This window comes from Mercurialis annua, linkage group LG7, assembly GCF_937616625.2.
Source record: "Mercurialis annua linkage group LG7, ddMerAnnu1.2, whole genome shotgun sequence".
NCBI classification, from domain to species: domain Eukaryota; kingdom Viridiplantae; phylum Streptophyta; class Magnoliopsida; order Malpighiales; family Euphorbiaceae; genus Mercurialis; species Mercurialis annua.
Window position 1 is genome coordinate 38540607 of NC_065576.1, and position 14727 is coordinate 38555333.

The window sequence follows — 14727 nt, forward strand, 5'->3', positions numbered from 1 at the left end:
AACTTAAATCCCCTTCTACTCTTAACGTTCTATGTTCAATGTTTTATGTTTTTGTTCAACTAAAATTTATTGCATTCATATCAGACTTAGATCTAAGCTTGATTAAATTCCTAAAAATAACGCTTCTAAATTACTCCCTCCGTCCCATTCTAATTGACAAAATAACTATATTTCAATAACCAAGACAAGTTAATAAATGACATAGAAAATTATTTATATACCCTTCTATTGATAATGGAGTTAATTAATGCTATTAGTATATATTAGTCAAATTTTCATTAAATACTCACCATTTTCCATAAAAGACATGGTTTTAAATGAGGGTAAAGATGGAAAATTAAAGAATAAAATTATAGTTATGTTAGTTTTGTCAATTAGAATGGGACACCAAAAACTCCATATTTTGTCAATTAGAGTGGGACGGAGGGAGTACTATAAATGCAGTCTGCCCTGCATCTACATCAGTTAGATTAGCATTTGATGCTTCCATGGGTCGCTTAACTTTTTGTTAAAGTAATAAAAAAAATACTTGAACTCCGGGAGTTGAATGCAATTTTTGGATGGATTGGTGATGTTTCTACAGAAAGACTTTCTTTTAATCATACACAATTTTAGAATAATGTATCCACCGAAAAGGAAAAACCTTTCACTGCTAGTAGGAGTAAAGCTAGTTTCTTGAAGTCTCTCGCCCATTTTTGTTTCAGAGAGTTTGTGCTTCAACAATAAATGCCAAGTCGAAGAGCTCTGGGACGATGAATATTTCTGACTTTGAATTCCTTTGGTTAATTCTGACGAAGAAAATAAAAAGTATTAATTATGGCCTCTAGCTTTGGAAACAATTTGTTAATGTTGTTGACTGCAATAAGGGGAAATCATGATATGGGGCTAATCACTAAAGTTTTCCAACATTATAAAGTTATTGACACAACATTTGTAACTAATTAATAGCTCAACATCCCTAAATATCATAACTTGCTTTAATATAAAGTTAGTCGGAAGCATTGGTAAAAACATACTACTTTCTTAATCTGAAATACAAGTCTTGGCGTAAGAAGTATTTTTAGGATGATGGAGATACCGTGCTTGTCACTTCTTTGGCATCATCCTAAATCACTATTTACATGGGACCTAGTTTATCGCATGGTGATAGAGGTAGCGCCTTGGCTCAGAGACATTCGAAGAGGAACCTACGTGTGCTTACCCTCTACCTCAACCTTCTTGCGATCTTCAGGTACAAGTATTTAAAGTCTGAATTGTGACCTTTTTATGAACATTTAAGTTTCTTTAGTGTGGTCTGGGGACTAAACCTTAATAGTAATATGTTTTTCTTTGTAACATGTGAAATACGTGTACCCACTTTTCTTTTTCCTTGGACCTTGTAAAATATATGTACTCAGACTTTGGCTTTTGTTTTGGGGAACTACCATGGCTACACATATCGAAGCCATATGTTGTTCTAAGAAAAAACTACTCATCCTCGATTCGAATGGACTTCTAATTGATATTGCAGACAAAAGGTTTGCTCCATCTTTGCTTGGAATACCGACGAATAATGATAAAGAAAATTGTCAAATATGTAAAATTATTAGTATACAAATCTCATTATCATTTATTATATAATTCATACATTTTTTTTATATTAATTTTGTGTTTGAATTTTTGTTTCAGTTGTCTTAAGGCGTTCTTCTCACCTGTTTCTTAATTTTGCTTTGAGAAGTTTGAAGTTGGTATTTGAAAATTAAAAAGAAAGTATGGTTTTGCCCCTAAATTATTGTACTTGTACACTTCTTATTTATATTCTTTCATATTTAACAATACTCATCCCCGTCCATGATTGAAGAGAAAATATGCTTCACTTGATTTCTGGTTAATTTAATGAGTTTATGCATCGGGTTTTTTTTATGCGGGTTAGTACTTATTATATGTGACTAGTAAAATTTATTGACTTCTGAATTTTTAATTGGAGTGGCGGATAGACGTAGTAATTACTTTATTATAATAAATTTGGTGCAAGACTAAGCTCATCGTACATGAAGAATTTCTGACTGGGGGTCAAAACATGTGTATTATTTTAGGAGATTGACCGATGTTTGGAAAAAATGTGAAGAGTATAATAAAGAGAATGCATTATTGATAGACGATAGTCCATACAAGGCTCTATACAATTCGGTATGTGCTAACTACTTGAACATACGGTTGAAATATTAAATTTGTTTACCATAATTAGTCTTTGTAAGAGTACCCGTCTAAAAGAATCCTTATATTCTAGCTTAACAAGCTTAGTTTATTATGCTCAACTAAGGGCCTAAGTACTAGTCCAGAAAATCGGATACCTCACTAGGTAAGGTACTTCTGTAAAGTTTTTGATATCTAAATTAAGTAAAATTGATGAATTACAAGGGATACAAGCTTGTTTCTTAAATCCTAATAATTTTTTTACACGTTATTTCAAGCAAATACAAAAGGTGAATTTTGGGTCTATCTCGAAGGATGAGTTAAGTCTAAAATTGTTAAGGAGTATGTTACACAATATCCATTTGATCAAGAAGTCTTAACAGAATCAAATCCTGATTGGAATTTCTATGGAAGTTCCATACCGAAGTTAACTAATTGAGCTTGCAACTTACTAATTAACTATGTTATGGTGAGTCTTTCCATATCTATGAGTTTGCGTACTTAGATAATGGATGGAGATCGAAAATATAAAACCAAAGAATTTTGAAACTTTCACTACAAGAAAACCTGCATTTTGTGACGGAAAAAATTCTTCACAAAACCGTCACAAGTCGAAACAGATTTATAACGGTTATGCGGTCACAAATATTTGTGATGGATTTCTGATTTGTGACGGAAATTCAAACTATATATAAAGAAGAAAATACAAATTTCAGTTTCAAAATTTATAAAGAAGAAAATACAAATTTCAAATTATATATAAAGTAGAAAATCTAAATTTCAAAATATATATAAAAAAGTAAATATAAAGAAGAAAATACAAATTTCAAACTATATATAAAAAAGAAAATACAAATTTCAAAATAATTTTCATATATATTCTCTTAAAATATAAATATATTCCTAAATCAAAATTTTCTTTTGCACATATTTTTATGTTTAGAATTCCACGTTCTAATCATTAAAATTTGTATAGGATATATATAAATAGATTGGAATTCCTATAAATTCATTTAAAAATTGAGGGGTCAATTCACGATCTACACCGTTCATTATAAAATGAATGGTGTACATCAATTTGATTAAAATTGTACTTTTTTAATCTACACCGTTCATTTTATAACGAACGGTGTAGATCGTGAACATGACCAACTTAAGTTCAAAATAAACTTGAGGGAACCTCAATTCTATATATACATATTATCCAATAAACTGGTTAACCCCGGCTGTTAAAATTTCAAATTCTAAATCTAAATCATAACTATAAAAATTAAAAATTAAAACATAAATCTAAACTCTTAAACTGGTTAACTATATTTTTCGGTTCGATTTTTCGATTTCGGTTAATCAATTTGATTGGTGTTTTTGTCCACCCCTACCTCAAACGGGGTTCTCCTTCTCTCCATCATCGTTTCCCTTAACAACCACCAATATTTACCTTCAATTTATTATTTGATTTTCCATCTCATCTTGTAATAACAATTCGATTTTAATTTGATTTTAGGTTGTTTTGGGTTTTCTAGTTTAAATTAAACAAAATGGGTGTTTTTGCCCTAAGAACTGAACCAAAGAAGACGATTTATTAGAGTAACAGCTAACCCTAATTTCTGCAAAAATAAAATTAAACTGCAAAACAAGTATTATCTTGATTTTTGAATATACGTGTTTAATTAATCATTTACATATCATTTCCCTGTTTATGCTTGTTAGATTTGAAGAGCAGCCTAATGGTTCTTGTATTTACTTCCTTTTTTGTAATGTAATCACATTAATAAGGATGATAATATTAATACATTTATAATATTTCTTATGGTTTCTGTTTTGCTTGTATGTTAATACAGCTATAATATTCTGATTAATGTACTTTTCTCATATAAAAAAACTAGTATTATATCAGTTTTTGCAATCACAATGAGAAAACGTATGATCCAAGTTTCTACTATCAGCTAAGGTTATCTTTCTTCCTTGTGTTTTTACCTATAAAGTTGATAATAGCGCAAATTATTACAACACCCCTCACATTTGATATAATTTATAGTTTAGGATTTTGTTTTAAAATTGAACGATATAACTCTTCACTTTTTTTTTATCAATAATTTTGTCCTTCTGTCCATTTTGAATGTTAGTCAACGAAGTCAATGAAACTATATGGTCCCCACTTTTGTTTTTCACAACGATTTCATCACTCACCTTTATTTTTGTCAACAATTTTATCCTTCGGATTTAAAAATTAATTTACCCTTAAACCATTTGATTTTATTGACTAACACTAAAAATAAATGGATGGATTAAATTGTTGACAAAAATAAAAATGAGAGGGCATATAATTTAGTTTTTAAATAAAGAGAGTAAAGTGTGGATTGTATCAAATATGAGGAGTCTTGCTCTTTATAATATACATGTCTTGATGGTGCTACTTTAACCCCATGCATATGTGTACCACGGTACTAATCTTGAGTGCAGTGTTGTTATACCCTCTTCTTTCTACCCTAAAGAAAAAAAATATGTTTATTTATGTAAACTTGGCTATTAATATATGAAATTTGCCGTTACAAATCCGTCACAAATTTATGATGGATTTCATTTTCCATCGCAAATTATTTATGATGGATAAAAATCCGTCACAAAAAGTAAGTTTTTAGTAATGCTAAAAGCATATTACAATAATCAATTGTTAAGTTATGAAGTTCGGTGATCAAATTATAAAAAAATGAAAGAGTACAATAACTTTCAAAAACAATTATCCAAAAAGACTTGAGAGAGACGTTGTACTTGGGGAACAAATAACTTTATTTGTTATATAATATTATTTTAAGATAAAGAGCGAGTCGTGAAAACTATAATTCCCATAATTTAGAAATTCATGCTTTTCACACCATTAATATTAAGGAAGAAGACATACCTTGATCCATGCTTAATAGAGTATGGTTTCTCTCCCTTTGCCCTTATCTTAATGATGGATACTCTAATCTTTAAGTATTTAGTGTTTGCTATAATTTTGTGATTAAGGGTAGACCAACTCTTATTTATAGACTAATGGTGGATTTCCATCAAAGCACCAATGGTTACAACCCTTTAATATGATAACCTTTACCAATAGTTATAACTATTCAATTCATAACCTTTCATTAACCATTAGAATTTAATCATTAATATCTTATTATAATTATACGAGTCATTAAATTCTTACATTCTCCCACGTGACTCATATGATTTTAATAAGAACATAAGATGCACGAAGTTGTATTAAACTCTCTCTTGCATTGGCTAAACATAATATCATTATTAAGTAGAAATATTAATGCGGGTCATAGCGGTCATATGTCATTTTATCGACATAGTCCCTTCCATGTACCACAACACCAATTCCCAACTTAACATGATCTTTAATAAGGATAACATTAATGGTCCAACATTAGTGTCTTTATTTCAAGACTATTCCTGTCAACATTACTCTATATCATTATGTATACCAAATAGAAAACAGGAAAATCAAAAACACATTATTGAGCTCAAAATGTCAATTGTATAAGCTTAACATAAACATTAATACAATACTAGTAATGACGTCCAATAATACCCATTCTTACAACATGTTCATTAAATATTTTGGGCGCTAATCCTTTTATTAAGGATCTGCAATCATAAGATGTGTGCTAATATGTTCAATTGACACTCTTTGTTTCTGAACTTCTTCTTTAACGGCAAAGTATTTTATTTCCATATGCTTAGCACCTTTAGAATACTTGTCATTTTTAGAGAAGAAAACTGCTGCAGAATTGTAATACCCCGTACGTCTGGCGTTGTCAAAGTAGGCCACGTGTCCGCTTTAAAATAATGAAGCGGCTAGTAAAGAAGTTATCGAAAGGATTTAATAAGGAAATATTTAAAGAAGGACGAGAATTGGTAGATATTGAAGTTTAAAGAAGAAATTTGAATATTTATAATGCCTAAAATAATTTGACGGGACTAAAGAAAATCGTAAGAAAAGTTGGAAGTTAAAATAAGTTAAAGTCCCCAAGAAGTTGGAAAATAGAATTTTATAACCCGAAAAATATAATTTAAATAAATTATGGACGGGAATTGAAATTTAAGATATTAATATCATTCATTTGGATATTGATATTTGTCAAATGAAAATAAGGACGAAAAAGTTGGAAAAAGTGTATTTTAGCTCAAAATGTAATTTGAGCGTTTTTAGCCGAAAATTCCTAAAATAAATTATCGGAGATGGAATTATAAAGTATTAAGGTGATATTATTTATTTAGATATAAATAATACATAACTTATCGAGTCTAAGTAATTAAGCGATCGACAGACTAAATTGGACGAAAGAAAAGTTATGAATCAAAAGGTAAGGAGGTGGCATTTTCAAGGATTGAAGTGGAACTTTTGTCATAAATATAAAAAGCCATTAATTGACTTTCAAATCAGAAAATAGACATAATAATCTCAGCTCTCAAATAGGATCATCTTCTTCCCTTGAAGCTTTCATGTCAAAATTCTTCCAACTTCCATAACTTCTTCAATATAGCTCCAAATCGATTGATTTTCGCGGCAACGGAAAGAGGAGAGGATTATCTATCGATCTATGGTATCAAATTAAGGTAATAATTTCAGTATATAATTAGGGTTTCAGAGTTATTAATTCGGTTTTGGAGTTAATTTAAGGGTTTTATGTATTTGATTGTTATAAGGTGAATAGGAGCTTGTATGAAGGATTGTGATGGTGATTTTGAAATATTAACCCTTCGGCCTCCATCAAAAACCAAGGTGAGCTTTTAATTCTGAGTTTGATTAAGTTTAGATTGATGAAATTGGATGAGTTTGGTTGACTTAGGGTTCGGTTTATCTATGTATTAGATGATGATTAATAGTTAATGTTTTAGCTATAGAAATTGAATTAAATTGATGAAAATTTTGACATGAAGTTGGACTAGGGCATTCGGCCCTATGATAAGTTGATGATATGAAGTTCAAGTGATGTGTATAACCTTTGATTTTGAGTTGTATAGCTGAATTATGAATGAATATAGATCTAATTTGAGTCAAGATTGATTGTTAAGGTTTTGATAGAAAAATGGATGATATGGTTCGACCCTAATGAAAGGTTGATGTTTAAATGATTCTAATGGTGTTAGATCAGGAAATTGAAGCGTCTAATATGGTATGTGGTTGCGGGATTGTATGAATAAGAAAGCATATTATCGATAGGTTTTAGAATTGACGCAAACTAGTATGATGTTTTGCAGAAAACTGTCCTGCAAAACAGCCTTAGTGCGAGAGCAATATCGCGAGATTTATAACTCCAAATTACGTTCCGTTTGTTGGTACGGAAACTTAAAAATGTTGTCTATAAATGTCTAAGTTTAAGTTTCTGCTAGTTTGGCCTCGAAATGGCTCAAATAGATCAGAACATTATGTTGCGTATAGCAGCTCTGAAATTTGGACAGCCCCAAGTTATTAACTTCAGAGCCAAATTCCGACATCTTTGGGTGCTAATCTCAGTCCGAGACCTAAATGAAAGTTGTAGGGGACGTTCTGAACTTTAAGAATGTCAAATATTTTAGGGGTCGGACTGTTTTAAGTAAACGGTTTCAATAGCCGAAGTTGGCTAGAAACCTAGTTTTGGATTAATTAATTATAGTTAGATTGTGATTAATTCGAGATATTATCGAATTTGTGTAGACTTGACGGGGCGACGGCCAATGGAACCCGGAACGTACAGAACGCGACATCGCTTAGCTATTATCGAAGATTATGGATAGCAAGCAGTGAGTATATTTTACTCACTCTTATTATCGTATTAAAACTATTTTATATATACTATATACGTTATTATTACTAAATGCATCACATAAATTACATATTTTGATTTTATTGAGTTGTTGTTATTGGATTGAATTATATTTGATTTGGTTGTTTATGGATTGAACTACTTTCTATTGGATTGACTTGTTTGATATTTGGATTGTATTACTTTGTTTATGACTTGTCGATTATTTCCCTATGTGAGTTTGTATATGATCCGAAGAAACGAGCTACCTATTGGGCATCAATAGGCCGTGTGATCACCGGTGTTTATGGAAGTCTAGATATTCGTACATAGATACGTTTGATATGAGCTCATTAAATGTTGATCATATTTATAATTATGAAATGGAATATGTTTGGGTATCGGAAAGGAGGACTATAATTGTGGCAGATACGAGGTAACTCGGTCGAACTATCTCGGGACCCGTATCTGATGGGTAACTCGGTCGAACTATCTCGGGACCCACAACTTAGGATTAAGTAGTGGCATGATGTAACTCGGTTGAACTATCTCGGGACTATGCCACGTGGTAGCGGGTAACTCGGTCGAACTATCTCGGGACCCGGCCACTCGAACGATATGATTCGAATATGATACGGATTAGGAGAAGTTAAGGAGTTTAAGATTAAGGTTTCGATCGGATCAAATACTTGTATTAAGTGAATTGTTTGCAATCGCTGTGATTGTATGTGTTGGAATTGTTTGAAAGTATGTTTGTATAAATATTTAAAACAAAAATGTTTTTTTTTAAAATGCGATGCTTATTTGGATAATATGGTAAGTAAAGTATAGCTCACTCAGCTTAATAGCTGACCCCCCAATAGTGTGTTTTTCAGGTATCTCGATCCGGACTTGACTAGATGTCCACCTTTTGACCGGAAGTCAATGTTCCAATAAACAGTTCTGACTTCCATGTCTGCTGCAGTAGTATAATGTCTGACTAGTGTCATGGCCTAGTAGAACAGTAAAAATTGTACGTTGTTTATAGTTGCTGTCTGTTGTGCATATTTTGGTTTGGTTACAATAGTTATGTTTTGTACCACGGAGGTAGATTCCCGTGATGTAACTTTGACAATAATAGTTTATGCCGGGCTAGTACGTATATGATACGGAAATGATAAGTCCGAGCAAGTTGTATGATTTTTACCAGTGTATAAATGTGTTTTTGTTTAAATGCTTCCGTTTGTAAGATCAGGTTTTATATGAAAATTGCGAAAAAGTTTTAGTGAATTTCAGGCTTGCTACGGGATTCGGAACTACAATTCCCATTCCCTAGCGCCGGTCGTGGCCCTCAATTTTGGGTCGTGACAAGAATTATCACAATAAATTTTCAGCGGCCTGGCTATACTGTCGACAATTCCAAGTCCTGAAATAAAGTTCCGCAACCTTAATCCATGAACAGTAGCCTCAAAACAAGCTACGAACTCGGCCTCCATAGTGCATGCAGCAATGACGGACTGCTTCGCACTTTTCTATGAAATTGCTCCTTCAGCTAAAAGGAATAAGTAGCCAAATGTTGATTTTCTTGTATCAACACATCCAGCAAAATCGGAATCACAATATCCAATCACATCAAGGTGCTTAGATTTTCGATAAGTGAGCATGTAATCCTTTGTTCCTTGCAAGTATCTAAGAATTTTCTTTGCAGCTTTCCAATGATCTAATCCCGGATTACTTTGATATCTGCCCAGAATTCCGACAGCAAAACTGATGTCCGGTCTGGTGCAAGTTTGAGCATACATCAAACTCCCAACAACAGATGCATAAGGAATGGTCTTCATTTGTTCCCGTTCCAATTCATTCTTAGGACATTGCATAAGGTTAAATTTATCCCCCTTCTGAATTGGAACTATACCAGCTGAGCATTTGTCCATTTTAAATCTCTCTAAAATTTTATTGATATAAGCCTTTTGAGATAAGCCCAATAATCCTTGTGATCTATCACGGAATATTTCTATTCCTATCACATAGGTGGCTTCTCCCATATCCTTCATTTCAAAATTATTAGAGAGATATTTCTTGGTTTCATGTAGCAAACCAAGATCATTAGCAGCAAGTAAAATATCATCAACATACAGAATAAGGAAAATAAACTTGCTCCCACTAATTTTCATGTATATACATCGATCAACGATGTTTTCTTGAAAACCAAAAGAAGTAATGGTATCATTAAACTTAATATACCATTGACGGGAAGCTTTTTTAAGTCCGTATATTGATTTCTTTAGTTTACACACCATATGATCCTTTTCTTTAATAGAAAAACCCTCGGGTTGATCCATATAAACTTCTTCTTCCAAATTTCCATTAAGAAAGGCGGTTTTGACATCCATTTGATGTAGCTCTAAATCATAATGAGCCACTAAAGCCATAATAATTCTAAGAGAATCCTTTTTAGATACTGGTGAAAAGGTCTCTTTGTAATCAATGCCACTTTTCTGAGTAAAACCTTTGGCGACAAGTCTGGCTTTGTGTCTTTCGATATTGCCTTTTGAATCGCGTTTGGTTTTGAAAACTCATTTGCATCCAATTCTTTTGCATCCTTCAGGCAACTCAACAAGATCCCAAACTTGATTTTGATCCATAGATTTTAACTCCTCTTTCATAGCATCAATCCATTTGACTGAATCATCACAATTCATGGCTTCTAAATATGAAACTGGATCGTTATTGATTCCTAAGTCCATTTCTGACTCTTGTAGATAAACTACATAGTCATTAGGAATAGCAGATCTCTTTTCTCTTTGAGATCTTCTTACTGTTACTTCTTGTTGTTCGTTTACTATGGTTTCATTATTGACATTTTCATCATGAAGCATTTCATCATTTATTTGTTCTTCTTGAATGTTATTGGGCTGAGCAACAATATTAGGAATAACAATTGCAGAAGCTTTGGGTATAGGAATTTCCACCCTCACTTCTTGAATACTAACATCATGTATTCTTTCGCTCCCACTAATGTCACCATTTTCAATGAACCTTGCATTTCCAGATTCAACAATTCGTGTACTATGATTAGGACAGTAAAATCTATACCCTTTAGACTTTTCTGGATAACCAATAAAATAACCACTGTTGTTTTAAAATCCAACTTCTTTTCATGTGGATTGTAAATTCTTACTTTTGCTGGGAAACCCCAAACATGTAAGTGCCATAAACTAGGTTTCCTTCCTGACCATAGTTCAAAAGGTGTACTTTGAACTGCTTTACTAGGAACCCTGTTTAGCAAATACATGGCAGTTCTTAATGCATACATCCACAATGATAAGGATAAAGAAGAATGACTCATCATACTCCTAACCATTTCCATTAAAGTACGATTACGCCTTTCCGCAACACCATTTTGTTGCGGTGTTCCTGGCATTGTGTATTGAGCACAAATACCGTTTCTTTCAAGAAATTTGGCAAATGGACCTGGACATTGTCCAGATTCATCAAATTTTCCATAAAATTCACCACCTCTATCAGACCTTATGATTTTTACCTTTTTATCTAATTGCCTCTCAACCTCTTTAATATAAATTTCAAGTGAATTTATTGATTGAGATTTGTCATGTAATAGATAAATATGACCATAACGAGAAAAATCATCGATAAAGGTAATGAAATATTTTTCTACACCAAAAGTTGGAGCGTCAAAAGGACCACAAATATCAGTGTGTATAATTTCAAGAAGTTGTGTGCTTCTTGTGGCTCCTTTCTTAGTGTGTTTTGTTTGTTTTTCTTTAATACAATCAATACACACTTCAAGATCAGTAAAGTCCAAACTTGGAAGTATTTCATTCTTTACTAATCTTTGTATCCTTTCTTTGGATATAAACGTTTATGCCACAAGTAAGCAGAACTTTCATTGACTAAATTACGTTTAGTACAACGTTATGATGCAAAGTCATTAATGTCTCAACAAAAGAATTATCAAGTTTAACCTTGTAGAGACCATCACATAACAATCCAGAACCAATAATATTACTATTCTTCATTAAAGTTAAACATCCAGAACCAAACTTAAAATAAAATCCCGCTACATCAAGTTTCGATAACGAAATTAAGTTGCGGGAAAATGTGGGTACATAAAGAGTTTGGAATAAATCCAAATAATGTCATGTATCTAACTTTAAACGATAAGTGCCAATTCCTCCAATAGAAGCTTTCTTTCGATTGCCCATGAAGACGAAATTTTCATTTGGCTTTATAGTTTGGATCGTAAGAAATCCCTGCATCGTATTAGAAAGATGGGTAGTGGAACCAGAATCAATCCACCAAGTATTATGCGGAACTTCAATAAAATTTGATTCAAAACATACTAAAGCATAATGCTTACCTTTCTTTTCGAACCAAACTTTACGTTTCAGGCAATCCTTCTTTAAGTGTCCGACTTTATCACAGAAGTGACATTTAACACTTCCGTGTTCCTTCTTGTGAGCAACCTTAGAAGATTCATTCAGGTTGTGTAAACCTTTATTCTTGCCATTTCCACCTTTCCTTTTATAACTCTTTCCAGCTTCTTGATTACTTAAGAGATGAACCGAATGAGATCTTTGACTTTTTAATCTTGTCTCCTCTTGAACAAGCATACTGGTCAATTCATTTACATTCCACTTATCCTTTAAGGTGTTATAGTTCATTTAGAATGGACCATATTGTTCAGGAGGCAAGGAGTTCAATATAAACTGAACTAAAAAATACTCATCCACATTCATTCCTAAGGTCTTTAATTTTGCCGCTAAGTTAGTCATTTCAATAACATGATCATGCATGACACGTGAACCATCATATTTCATGTTGGTCAAATTACTCATCAATGTGCCAGCAAGTGACTTATCAGCTGTTTGAGAACGTTCCTCAATAAATCTTTTAAATTCCTTAGCACTGTCAGTTTTAGGAATTGTACTCTTTAAGTTGTTTGCAACAGTCATTCGCATAAACATTAAGCTTAATAATCTGTTCGATCTTTCCCAAGTTTTATATAAAACTTTTTCTTCATTGCTACTTTCATCAGTAATAGTAGCAGGTTTTTCAATTTCAAGTGCCAAATCAAGATCCAGAACACCTAAGTGAAACTGGATTTGTTCGCACCAATCAGAGAAATTCAAACCATTAAATAATGGAACAGATGAAGCATGCGAATGAAGAGAAATTGGTACAGATACTGCAAATAAAAATAACATAAAATACTTATACATTAATGCTTATTCCATTATTGCATAAATAAACATAAATATATCAAAGTTCTCCTTTGGGTGATACTAAGACATACTTATGTAAACAATGATAGGCAATTACATATGCATAACTAAAATTAATTTTACTATCTTTGGATATGCAAAATAAGATTAGTATGACATACTTATCACCACAATTATGTTTATCAATTATAAAACAAATAATCAACCTTTGAATTGATCCCTAAATATTTTATAACAATAAATTTCAATCTCATAAATATATAAAATCATAATGTCATTTAAACATAAAATTTATGAGTAATTGAAAATTATAAACTATTATTTGAAATTTATTACTTTAAAATTTGGCCACTTTGGTGACAAACAAATTTTTTCTAAGATAAATTTCAAAAGTCTTTAATTAATATATTTAAAATATATTTTCTTTCATTAAATATTTAATTTAAACTTCATAAATTAAATATAAAATTATTTCGGATTTAATTGTAAGTGTTTAAACTTTACAATTAATTTGGTAAGGAAAAGAAACATTACGGGTCAAACTGACCCTTTTTCCCTTAAACTGAATTAAATGAAGAATTGCACTCTTTCATGCGCGCATGTTTCTTACTCATTTTAACAAAATCAAACAACCTCAAGGCTCAAACCGATTTCTTGATCCATTTTCATTTTATGAATCCGCGTGTCACGAAACAGTGCAAACAATTGTGCAGCGCAAATATTAAATCAGTTCCAAAACTTCCATCAAACTTTCATTGAAAGATTAACTTAATTCAGGCATAATCTTTTATATAGAAATTAGTCTAAAAACTAATGTCAATAATTCAAACCAAATCATGCATACAATATTAACTAATTTAATTTATAATACCATAATAAATAATTTATTATTGCATGCATTCATACTAGCAATAATTATGAAAAGACATGATTTCTTAAACCTTTGCTCCGATACCACACGAAAACTATAATTCCTATAATCTAGAGATTTACGCTTTTCACACCATTAATATTAATGAAGAAGACATAACTTGATCCATGCTTAATAGAGTATGGTTTCTCTCCCTTTGCCCTTATCTTAATGATGGATACTCTAATCTTTAAGTATTTAGTGTTTGCTATAATTTTGTGATTAAGGGTAGAGAGAGGACCAACTCTTATTTATAGACTAATGGTGGCTTTCCATCAAAACACCAATGGTTACAACCCTTTAATGTGATAACCTTTACCAATAGTCATAACTATTCAATTCATAACCTTTCATTAACCATTAGAATTGAATCATTAATATCTTATTATAATTATATAAGTCATTAAATTCTTACAAGTCGGAACTATTAGAGAAGGACTTCATAACTTTTTTCAATTCAAATTACTAAGAGAAACCATTTTGATAATAAATTTAAATTAAAGTAGGGCAAGGTATAGATGATAAAAAAAAAATTCTTAAAAGAACAAAACGGTTTAAATCTGACATAAATTAAAGATTCAATAAAAATATATTTAAATCGATGGTTGTGCATATCTACTATAAAATGTGTGAAATGTTG

The 14727-nt window shown here is 31.5% G+C and overlaps 1 protein-coding gene and 1 long non-coding RNA gene across 2 annotated transcripts; one reads left to right on the forward strand and one right to left on the reverse strand.

Moving 5' to 3' along the window:
- The first annotated feature begins 6577 nt into the window (after window positions 1-6577).
- Window positions 6578-9165, forward strand: LOC126656440 (uncharacterized). Its single transcript, XR_007633226.2, has 4 exons — window positions 6578-6783; window positions 6874-6949; window positions 7865-7950; window positions 8816-9165. It is a non-coding gene; the product is annotated as an uncharacterized LOC126656440 (long non-coding RNA).
- Window positions 9166-12616: 3451 nt separating this feature from the next.
- Window positions 12617-13840, reverse strand: LOC126657152 (uncharacterized). Its single transcript, XM_050351795.1, has 2 exons — window positions 13825-13840; window positions 12617-13140 (listed from the first exon to the last, which is right to left on the reverse strand). The coding sequence occupies exons 1-2, from the start codon at window positions 13838-13840 to the stop codon at window positions 12617-12619; spliced, it is 540 nt and encodes a 179-aa protein (XP_050207752.1).
- Between the last annotated feature and the right edge of the window lie 887 nt (window positions 13841-14727).